Genomic DNA, 12,433 nt, shown 5'->3' with positions numbered 1-12,433 from the left:
GAATCGACGCAATGAACGGGTCAAGAATTTCATTAAATCTACTTACAGCGCCACTTACGTCACGATCACCCAACTCGCTCATCCAGTCGATCTTAGACAATTCAGAATTAAGCTGAACATAATTAGCTTTAAAGAAATTGGTTTTCGGACGACGTTTTTCAAGGAGACACTTCAAGGTAGCTTCTGTTCTAAAAATTAGCTTTGTAGACTATGCAGTAGACTAAGCCTTACTTAGTAAGTAAGACAATTCATTCCATCAACATTAGAGCCAGATCGATACAGCCGGTGACCCTCGTACCTTTTAAACCAAAACTGAAATGTAATGTCCTTTGGACAATTACACCAATAGCAGTCCCATAGGTATCATGGCTTGATATCAGGTCTCTTTTTGCTTTTTTGAAGGAATTTCACTTACCTTTCAATAAAGAAAATTAAAACTTAACTTCTCTTTTTTTTGCCGATTCAGTTCGAGGTTCAGTTCAAACTTTAGTGAAGACACAGTAACTTCGGCACATATTTCATTGTATTATTCAAAATTTCTTTTTGTTCTCAACTTATTCTGGAAGTTTTATTCTTCAATCTGTAAATTACTGGAAGCTTCCACTGCATAGACACTCTTGATGCAAATACTTCCCTGTGTGACAGATATTTTTGCACAGATGCCCACAAGGTAGTGGTTGATTACAAATTGTCTCACAACCTCCAAATTGTAATTTATCGATGTCCGTTGCCTCTTTGACCTAGAAAGTCGAATTGACGAAATGAGATAAACTACATCGTAATTTCGATCTGACGACCTACCGTTGTGACATTGCCATGAGTTTGACAAAATAATTCCATTTCGACATTGATTGCAGCTTCTGCCACAATGGCTTTTCCAATTTTTTTCAAATGTTTATCGGTGGGTAACGATCCAATAGCAAAGACGCCCAGTTTTGCTTTAGAAAAAAGATTTTGGATTTCTTGAGACAGTTTCGATGAATTATCGTCTTTGGTCTGTGTCGTTGACAATAGGACGATTCCGTTATTTTTCTCCTTGAAATTCATAACGAAATCAACGCGAACTTTGCATAAATTCGTGAATTCGTCGACACGATCTTCGTAGATCTTGCGGTCATCTATGATTCGCTGCATCTGGTGACAATTCATGGCCACCATAACGATGTCACTGTGATCATAGCCTTGTTTGAGGAAATAGTTGCAGAGAGCCAGAATAAAATGCGATTCGAATTCGATGGGCTGGAATGAGTGTTAATAGTTCAATAAATAAGCACAATAATTCTCGCCATTTGTAAGCTTACATTTGATATTCCTTTTCTGTGTTCAAGTACAAAGACAAATTTTTCTATGCCCATCAAAACTGGCCTCTCCGATTTTTTTCGCGTGTAGAGAATATCCAAAATCGATGGACCTCCTCGGCTAGTTACTTTCTTGGTAGATTGGGTCGATTGACCCGATCCGATTAACAGGCGTTCAAATAACGAAAAATTTACGTTATAAATTTTACTCAAAGCAAATGTACTCGTATGACGCCCGAAATTCGACATCCGTTTCTGCCCTATAAAGAAGTTATTGAACAAAAAACCGGTCAAACAGTTGCAAACGAAAAACATGATGATTTATGGAGACGAACCGATTAAAATTAAATGTTCCAAATTTGTTGTTAATGTGGCAATAGTATGGGCCTCTAAGATGTTGTGAGCCCCTTCAATTATCACTGTAGCACAAAATCATTCATCAAGGGCTGTGAGAAGCTTTCTATGAGATAACAAATACCTATGGGAGATTGAAGAAGTTGAATTAAAGCCTGAAACTTCGAAGCGCCATAGCCTGTGATTCCGATAATGCGTTTCGATTTGATGGATTCAAAGTCCGCAATTTGTCGCATTTCATCCAACCGCTTGGAGAATGATTCCAGTTGCGTCTGTGTAAATCAAAATTTAAACGTTTTACTATCGGCTGTTGATTGAACGATCGAAAACTGATGATAAATCATTTTCCTGACCTGAATCCTCAGATATTTGTCCATAAAATTGTCTTGCATTTCGGCCTGTTTCAATTGCAGTTCTGTAAATTCGTTCACTGCATCGCGGTAGCCGCTATGAAGTGTGTATCGATAAGCATTAATCAATTTCCAAATGCCTACGCCTGGACGATTCGATTGAATTTGATTCAGATTGAAATGGTCCAATTCATCGTTTATGTTATGACTCGCTATTCGAGCTATGTTGTCGGTGTACATCTCAACGTCTGCCAAAATTTTCGTCAATGCTTTTCCGGAATGACACACAATTAGGATTCGACGGTCGGTGTTGTGAAAGAGCATCGCAATGATCTCGGAAGCAATTACAACACTTTCATCGTGATTTGATGTTGAAATGGCGCATAGTTTTTGAGTGAGCGCACGTTGTAATGCGTTCAGTTGACTCGCGTCTAAATTGAAGGTAGTCGCTGCAGCTTCCGATGATGACCATGACGTTGGATTTTTAATATCAACTTTATGCTTGCGGTATTTGTAAATCACTTTTTGTTGATCTGGGACATACGAAGGATAGCCAATGTTCGTCTGAAATTGTGAATCAGGTTCGTATGGTACTTTAAATGGTGTGACGGAAAATGGAGATTTATGATACTCAGTGTGGGCGAGATTTACGATACTAAGTGTGGCCGACCACAAGTAAATTATAAGAAAAACCGGACGAGACATCAACAAGTTACGCTTGATGCTTTGAAAGTGATAAAAGAGAACTCCTAAGTGTGTTTTTGAGCAACAAGCTTCGGTAACTGCATTTCCGACAAGTTTGTAAATCCGTGACGAGAGTAAGGTATGCAACCACACTTGTCGAAAAACAGTTACCAGAGCAAGCTGCTCTCAAAAATACACGAGGGAGTTTGCGAATATCACAAAATTCTTTATGAATTAAGTTGCAGCAAGAGCATCCAATGTATCGGTTTTACTGCCTACCAAATGCGAAAGATGAATTTCCACCAAAACTTCACGAAGAATGAACCGAAAATATTTCACACTTCATCGATCACTTTGTGAAGCCAATTGTTATGTAATGTTCAACTTTCGCATGGGGCAGGTAGTTAAAAAAAAATATATTTTTAAATGTGAGTGAGCTAAGACACTCAACCAATGTACTTACATCAACGCCAATCAAATTTTCTCGCAGCGGAAACGTATTTTCAGTGAAATTCTTCAGAACCTCATAAATTTCTCGGTAAAAGTATGGGTGTCTCTCGTACATAATGAAACTTTGTTCGAATACACTCTCAATATTATACGTCTTAACGATCACGATGTCGATCTAAAAGAACAATCAATACAAAAACATCCAATAAACCGATAGACGATAAACTTACATAGCCTCGTTTCAGCAGTGCTGAGTTGCGACTTTGAACTTTCGCTATGATCAAATCATTGAATTCGTCAGACGTTGTGAAGAAAAGCAAGGAGCCGGGTGTAAAGTGTTGATTGTAATCCTTAACAGAGTAGTAGGATGGGCCAGTTATTGTCTTCCGTCGTTTCAATTCTAGATCAGCAACGATGCAAACAGTTTTCTTCACTTCGTTTCGGCTGATAGTTCTGTATTCCTTTTGTGTGATCAATATTTCCACATGACGATAGACACAAGGATCTTTGGTGTCTTCTTTTGAAATGATTTTCTCGACTGTGCATCTTATCGGTAGTAAAAAGTCTACGCGCAGAAGTGCTAAATGAATATCCTTGTACTGCGAAATGTCTTTGTATTTTCCATTAAAAAATGTGACATTTCTTTCTGATAGATTTCCGCTTTTAATTTCCTCAAGCGACGGAAGCAAGTTCCGTGAACTTCGCGGTTGTTCGTAATGCAAAAACGTATTTAATTCGATCATATGTTGATCGAGTAACAGCAGATCGTTTTTGTTATTTTCGATCAATTGAATGACTTGCTTCAGGAACGTTTTGCGTACACGAATTTCATGGTTCACAATCGTACGACATAATGAGATTACATCGTTCCAAATCTCCATTCCGTCACTTATCGTTGCGTCGTTTTGTGACCGAGCTTTCGTTGGTAGATATGTGCTTTCGGTTAAATATTTGATGCATTGATTCCAGAAGTTCTGTTCGTCAACCAAAAAATCGCATAAACATTTTACACTCTCGTCGAATGGAACTCGACAGCCGTTACAAATTGCCTTTGCCAATAATAATATCGTTGCGAGTGAGTTGGATTTGCGTTTTAAACACTGAAAAAATCCGGAATCAGGTTGCAGAATTTCCAAAAAAGCTACGACCGGCGTTTGTTCCGTAATAAGACGTAATTTTGAGGTGGACATTGGTTGAGTGCTCGTCATTATTTGGTGAGTCCTGTTGCCGTAATGGACAGCTTTTCAATGAAAATGGAAAATTGAAGTTGAATTCGTTTCATAGATTTCATAACTATCGTAATGCAAATAACCAACCGTTATCATTTGTTGTATGTACAACAATAGGATTTGACTGTGACTCAGTGTCGTCACGCTTTTCATCGATTGAAAATTCACTCAAGTCCTTGTTGAACCAATCATCGTCCGAATCACTCATTTTTTGATTATATGAGGTGGAACAGAAAATAAAAATCTTTTGTTGATATATTCGCAAATACAGATAACAGTATCACTTTGCCGATATGTTGACACTGTTGACACTAAATGATCTGAAATTTGCTTCAGGTGTGAGTTGACTAATGTGAGAATCGAGTTTGAAAGAGCGGTTGCGCAATAAATTTAAACATGAACATTTAAACTAAAATCAAACTTATTTTGTGTATAAATGAAACCAATCAAAGTAGATAGTTGCAAATGAAATTAAACTTTGAAGATTTCTCACATTCCGTTGGACCTTGGTAAAACTTAGAGGTGTGCGCCGGGTCGTTTTTCTTTGATCGGCGTAACCGTCGGCCGTAAATGACACCCTAGACCAACACAATCTTCAGAAGACTTAAATAATAAACTAAAGAATCAATTTTTTTAGTATGAAGAAGTCAGCGACTATAACTCAATTGTGGGCGAACAGAGATGTTTCAACTTTTATATTTTACATTCCAGTTCTTTCAGTACATAGTCTATTGAAATATAGGGCCAGCCAAGCATAGGGCAGCCTTCAAGCATGAGTGCTTTTGTTTGAAGTTCGCTGGCCCAGCCCGTCAGCATAATTGATTAATTGATTGAAGAAACTAGAATATTGTTCCTAGTCTTAAATTAGAATATTATTAAGTAACTTGTGCTTCAATCATGCCAATGACTGAACAATGTGACTCAGCCGATTTTACAGGAATCGTAAGATGTTGCCAAACTATTCAATGAAATTTATTTAATTTGTCTAAAACAAAAGCAACCGCTTTCTTGTTACTAATTTTCTTATTTATTCTGTGGAAGTCTACTAATCAATAAATACGTGTTTTATTGTATTCAGGCCCGTAGCTAGAGGCAAATTCCAGGGTGGGCATTGCCCAAACAGTTTTTTCAAAATATTAGTGCAGATAGTAAATGAGTGTTTTATTCCCCGACAAGACTAGGTATGTAACCGAAAGTTCCTCTGTTTGCATGTAGATTGTGAACATCTGTAAACTTTGTCTTTATGACATAAAAGAATTCCAGAATTGACGAAGGGCAAAACACTTTTTGAAATGTTTTGAATAAGTTGATGACATTTGTTTCATGTATTCCAAGAGCAAAGTTCATGGAGCATGGAGAATACAAGATGCTATATTGAAAAGTATAATGAACTCGAGGAGTTAATTTTAGAAAAAAAAAAATTGCGAGAGAAATTTTTTTAGAACGTAGACGAGCTATTGTTGTTAAAACCTGTTACAGACGGCAAGCATATGACCATTATTATTACCTGGTCTATTACTTCCATCGATCAAAGTATTTTTTAATCAATTGATTTCAAATCTTTTTTAATATGCATTTTACTATATAACGGACCCTATTACCCATAGCTTGTCATTATTTTTGTCATCGTTATCTATAATAGTTGAATAGCCGTATGTGACAGGTTAAGACTAGTCAATAATTATGTAAACTTATTTGGTTCTACACAATTCACAGAGGCAATTAGACATGAGCATTTCGATATTTCTGACGCCAAACGACATTCTCAGTAAAAAAAAACTTGTTCTATGGCATGCCTCAAAAATGTGTAGATTTTTTTAATAAAATTCATTTTGTCATAACAACACTACACCCCTTTTTGTCATCCGCTCAAAAGTTGATTGAGGCCATAGTCGCGATAAAGCGTAAAACCAAGAGTATGGTTCCGCTGTTTCGTAATTTGTAGTGAGCGGCTGTCCGTTTTGATGTTTAAGCGAACTTGTAAAAAAATCGGTGCATTTTATGGGCATACCGTAGAACAATTTTTTCTTTAGAACAATGTTTTCCATCATTCAAAAATACCTTGTCTTAACACAATTTAACTTATGCTTACATAAGATAACTAACACAATTCTAAATGTTCGATTTCGATACATGTTCTATAGAATTATGAACGCCGCAGGCAATTTTTTCAAATATAAAACTTCAAAAATATTTAATATTTCAACTACTCTTCAATACATCTGGATTTATGAACTTTTCCGCAAGGGCGCAGAAAATCTCAGGGTGGGCATTGGAGATTACAGGGTGGGCAATGCCCAACTTTGCCCGTAAGTAGCTACGGGCCTGATTGTATTGGGATATTTTCCTGAATCTCGAAATACGGACTCCGCTAACAGGTTATGGGCCCAGCAGGAGATCCAGGGTAACGAATAAGAGCATTTGACCGAAAAAGGAAAAAAAAAACAAAGAAATCAAAACGAAAAAGATTTACGAGAATCATGGAATCCACGAAGATTACCGTTGCGAAATTGAATTCAATGAATTATCCTACATGGAAATTCAAAGTAGAGCTTCTGCTAATAAGAGATGGATTGTGGAAAGTGATAAAGGAAAATGCACCAGATCCAGTTACTGAAGCTTGGACTGAAAAGGACGATAAAGCGAGGGCAACGATTGGTCTATTGGTAGACGACAATCAGCTTGGACACATTCGAAATTCAAAGTCAGCGAGAGAATCGTGGGACATTTTGAAAAACTATCACGAAAAAACGACAATGACGAATAAAATAGTTGTGATGAGAAAATTGTTTAGTGCGAGGATGAGTGAAAATGGAAATGTTGACGTTCATATTAGTGAAATGTTGGAATTGTTCGAACGACTCGTTAGTCTTGGTGAGAAATTTAAAGAGCACATCATCGTTGCGGTTATCAGTTATCTTAAGCAGCTTGCCGGATAACTGCGATAGTTTAATTACTGCATTGGAAGGTCGACCAGAGAAAGAATTGACAAAAGAATTTGTAATTGAAAAATTACGAGATGATTATCTGCGTAAAATCAACGGAAATAAGTCGAATCAAACGAAGGAAGATTGCGTAATGAAAATTTCCCGACCAAAACGCTACAATTGTGGAATCGATGGCCATTTTTCAAGAGATTGTTATAAGCCAACACAGAACCGAATGAATGCAATCATTGAAAATTACGAAGTAGATAATGTTTGGGCGCTAAAACCGTTCTAAACCATATGTGGGCAACATCGATTACTTGGAATTCTATGAAGTCAAAGAAAATTATTCAAAATTCTGGTCGTTTATCAAATTGAAAGAAATTACAATTGAGGGGAAGTGTTGGCAATCGACTATTCAATGAAATTTATTTAATTTGTCTAAAACAAAAACAACCGCTTTCTTGTTACTAAATTTCTTATTTATTCTGTGGAAGTTTACTGATCAATAAATACGTGTTTTATTGTATTGGGATATTTTCCTGAATCTCGAAATACGGACTCCGCTAACATAAGATACTACTGGGCAATCTTTAAAGGGTGAGTAAGCATCACAAAAATTATTTCAATAAAATATTTAATATCAATAAATTCCATACACTGCATTTCAAACATTTATAAAAATATATTTTACTCTAAATCAATTATGGTTTGGTTTTTGTTCATTAAAACACATGTAGAAACACTGAGTAATTGGTTTTCATAATTCTCACATTCTAACTTACTGTTTCAATAAATTTATTTTTCATTTTTAAGTGACTCCAAGTAAAGTTTCAACTTTTCGTGAAATCATTTCACATCAACATCATTGATAAGGTAATACCACTGATACGTGCAATAAGTCGAATTAAACGATAGAAACTTTAGTTGTGATACAGTAAATCTGATTTCTTTGTAAAAAAATGTGTGAGTTGAGCATCGTGAGTTTGGAAGCAGTTTTAACCTTTAACTGACAACAAATAATATAAGACTGGTTAATACCAGTGGTTACAGCTAGATTTGATCAACAGATTGGAACTAAATATTTTACTTCATTTGTTTTGCCACGTATAAAACGACGAAAGCTACAGCTTATCGTTTGTTTAACTATCGTTTTGACGTTCAATGTCACATTTAGTGACACTTTGCACAGTCAACTCACACATTTCAGTTGATAAAACGTGATAACAACCATTTTTAATTTTCGCAACAAAATTTTCTAAAATTTGGATAAAAAAGGTACTCGTGTAATTTGTTTGGTTTGTATACAATAGTCTAGTCTTTTTGAGTGTTCAATGAATCACTTAAATATATAAAAAATACTAATGAGCAAATTTAAGACGATCATTAAAATTTACTAAAACAGTAAAACACATCTGCTTGGTATACAAATGACATACAAAATTTAATTAATTAATTTAATTGAGCTTCAGTATATAAACAATGATGTAGCACACCGTTCATAAACAAAAAGGAAGTTTTACTGAAACGAATTGAAAACGTATGGATGTTAGGAGCGCACTCCATCAACAATCAAGTGCTCACTAAATATTACAAATACTTCAAGTTCGAAATTAATTTTTTTTAAAGTTTGACATGTTATCCCGCTAGTTCTATTCACTCCAAGTCACGGTACCTGTCTCAAATAAAAACTTTCGAAGCATCAAGTACTATTTTATTGAACACTGATTTTAAGTTCCACTGTTCCACGTATTTTATTACTTACATGACAGTCACTTTTGTGCACATTTCTGTAAAACTTCTTTTTTGTTTCAGTGAAGCTGCAGACGTTGTTTTACAAAAATGTTAAACAAATCTCGCAAACTTTTATAAGAAGTTGAATAAATAGTTTTTTATTTTAATTAAATGAAAATGTGAAATAGCACAGTGCTGCTTCTAGCATGAACATAGAAAATATTCGAAGGCTGATGAAATCACAGTATCACTAAAGCCTCCAAATTTGACATTTGTCAATTCAGTGTTCATGCTAGTAGCAGGGCTGTGGAAATAGACAACCTTAGAATATAAAATGTAATTTGAAGAATCTATAATATGATCAGTTGTAGCGGTCGTAAGAGAAAATGGGATTTTCTGGGAATTAGAATAGTTCTTTACAGCCGGAACACTCTTTCTTCTTCGGAATAGTAGCCACAAATGGTCAAGTCACGTGGCAGACGCATAAAATGGATTGTCAGACCTCATTGAGCACCGAAATCTTTAATAGATTCCTGTTCAATATCCTGGTATTTTCAAAAGTAGTTCTACTCAAACACATTGAAGCAAGGTGATTATTACAGTTGAAGTCAACAAAAAATATGTCCAAATTTGCTTCAGCTGTTTTACTGTATTCATGCAAAAAAATGCATTTACATGCAACAAAGGATGGTAATAGTCACACGTGCTCGCATTGGAGTAAACCGTTTAAACAGACTGAGATAACAAATTGATATAAAAGCTGAAGCTGAATTTCTGTTTATAGACCTGGAGCCCACGAGACCTTGAGTCCCTCATAAGGCCACGGCTTCAAACCTATGCTATTTTGCTACACTACACAATACGAAAAACATTTGTTCTACGACTTTTAGATTGCGCCCTAACGATGGTAGACCTAGTGTGTATCTCGGCCATCTCACATCGTAGAAAATCCAAATTGGTGTCAAAATGAAGGTAATGGTGCCAAATGACGAATGAAATTTTAAAATTAAATTTTTATTGAAAGGCCTGTCGAGCCAGACAAATCAAAATTTGGTAATTTCAATTTGTCTGGCACGACAGGCCTTTTAATAAAAATTTAATTTTAAAATTTACACACTAGGCTTACCCTCGTTAGGGCCCTTCTAAACAAATGTAGAACAAATGTTTTTCGTATTGTGTAATGTAGCAAAATGGCTTTGTTTTCTAGCCGTGGCCTTATGAAGGACTCAAAGTGTCGTGGGCTCCAGTTCTATTAAGTTTTATTGACTTTGACGGTTCTCCTGGATTCAAATAATTTGAATTTTATCTATTTTCACTTTATTTTCTGATCAATAGATTCTCTTTTTCATACATGCACTCTGTAATTGTTCAAAATACGTTTTCTATACCACTTTCTGTTTTAGAGCAGAAGGTAGCTCGAATGATGTAAGAAAAATTGCAGATCAGTATTTCTTGCAAATTACAGCTTGTCTATCCACCAATCCAAAATATTTTTATATTTTGTAGGTCGCGTCAGAATTAATTATACTTTTGCTCATGTTTTGTATCTCAATCAGATTTTGTCCGTAAACTTTTTGTTTTATTTTTGGTCTATAGAAAAATATATTTTGGTTTTTGGTTTCACAAAAATAGTTTTTCTTTTCTTTTTGGTATATGTAGGAAAATGTAATGTTCATCGTTAAAAAATATATATTTCTTGAAACATCTCTATAAATTATTTGCTTTCAGATACGTGTTAACGCTGTCCACACATTTCTCACTGTCGTCTATTTTTTGTAAGTACTTATACTCTAGAAAAGAAACAACATTGTCTAATATAAGTTCTGTCTGTTACACCGATTTTAAACCTATTAACGTGCACTTATACAATACGTTTTGGCATATTTAAATACGTCCTGTTGTATTTTTTTTTTGTTATTCTTCAATTTTTCAAATTGCTTAGTTAATTACACGCCCTACAAACTGTATAACAATTCAATTACAATTCACATTTATTTTACACTAACTTCTAACAGCCACATTTTTTTTTAAGTTAACATTACTTTAACATTAACATTTCATTGATATAATTTTATTGATTCATTTTATTGGTTTCACGTTTGTGTAGAGCAGTTATATATATCTTTGAAAATGCTGAACACTTAAATATTTTGTTTGCTATATTTACTAACTGATTTAATTAAGTGCCAAGAAACAGGTAATCGAATTTAGGAAGAAAACGATAAGAACTTTTCATACTTGCAAGCTCAGCAAGAAATATAAAAAAAAATGTGGTGAATGAACATCTCAAAAATGTTTTAAAAACATTCTCAGGATTGCAGGCTTTTCATATTAAGAGTGATATCGCCAAATCTTCAGGTGATTGGGAAACAAGCGGTCTCCGATTTTAATGAATGATAGCTCGTTGGATTCGTCTTTCAATTCTAGGAAACACGTGTTTTTCACTTTTTCTTAAAAAAATTTGTTTTCTGTGAAAAACGCTCAAAAGTGAAGACATGCCAGATGGTACCGAAAACAGTTTTTCGGCAATAACTCAAGAAAAAATTATTTTAAATGGTTGTAATGTTGTACAATTGTCGGCCTTGAAAAGACCTACAGGTGGAGTATACGCACCGCTTGGTGCTAGTTGATCCACTAGAGTTATGACTAGAAATATAGTGAATGTTCGGAGAGTCCGCCTTCTCTGCAGCTTCGATGTACCACGGAACTGAGTATGGGGTGTTGTAGCTGGCCTCACCCACTATCGTTGCACATATAAATGAACCCAGTACTTTTGGGCTGCAAGCCTACAGAAGTCTTGAAAAAAAAGTTGGTGCCAAAATGTAGATTTTTTCCTTCTGTCTGAGGGACCAACTGCCAGAACAGCGTCTGGAACGGTACTACGGCAATCATTTTTTATTGTCTACTATTCATTCACCTTATCAATAGAAAAACGCTTCGCTATGTCGCGAATATATCAGATCCACTATTAGTAATATCAAGAGACAAATCATTAAAGTTTTCTCCGAGGATTTTAGTCAAATAAAGTGTTAGCGTATAGCAAATGACCTCAGGACTACGGAACAGTAATTAGTTTTTCAATTGGACCAATATTTGCTACGTGACAGGAGTTTGCAAAACCGTTTGCTCCCACTTGATCGTATCGTTTTTCCAAACTCCTGTCGCGTAGCAAATATTGGTCGAATTGAAAAACTAATTACTGTTCCGGACTCCTGAGGTCATTTGCTATACGCTAACACTTTATTTGACTAAAATCCTCTGAGAAAAATTTAATAATTTTTCACAAGAATTACTAACACTGGATATGTTGTAACGACCTATATTCGAGTCAAAGTGAAGCGTATACGGTAAGGGAATAGTAGACGATACAAAATTACTCACGTAGAACTGTTCCAGACGCTGTTCTG

The 12,433-nt window shown here is 35.3% G+C and overlaps 1 protein-coding gene across 1 annotated transcript; it reads right to left on the bottom strand.

Moving 5' to 3' along the window:
• Window positions 1-435: 435 nt before the first annotated feature.
• Window positions 436-4,705, bottom strand: LOC119071146. Its single transcript, XM_037175874.1, has 9 exons — window positions 4,453-4,705; window positions 3,367-4,376; window positions 3,150-3,311; window positions 2,006-2,566; window positions 1,777-1,924; window positions 1,634-1,717; window positions 1,302-1,558; window positions 802-1,239; window positions 436-740 (listed from the first exon to the last, which is right to left on the bottom strand). Exons 1-9 carry the CDS (start codon window positions 4,571-4,573, stop codon window positions 588-590), a joined length of 2,934 nt encoding a protein of 977 aa, XP_037031769.1. The 5' UTR covers window positions 4,574-4,705; the 3' UTR covers window positions 436-587.
• Window positions 4,706-12,433: the final 7,728 nt, after the last annotated feature.

This window comes from Bradysia coprophila, assembly GCF_014529535.1.
Source record: "Bradysia coprophila strain Holo2 chromosome IV unlocalized genomic scaffold, BU_Bcop_v1 contig_144, whole genome shotgun sequence".
NCBI lineage: Eukaryota > Metazoa > Arthropoda > Insecta > Diptera > Sciaridae > Bradysia > Bradysia coprophila.
This window is presented reverse-complemented; position numbering and strand designations above follow the sequence as displayed.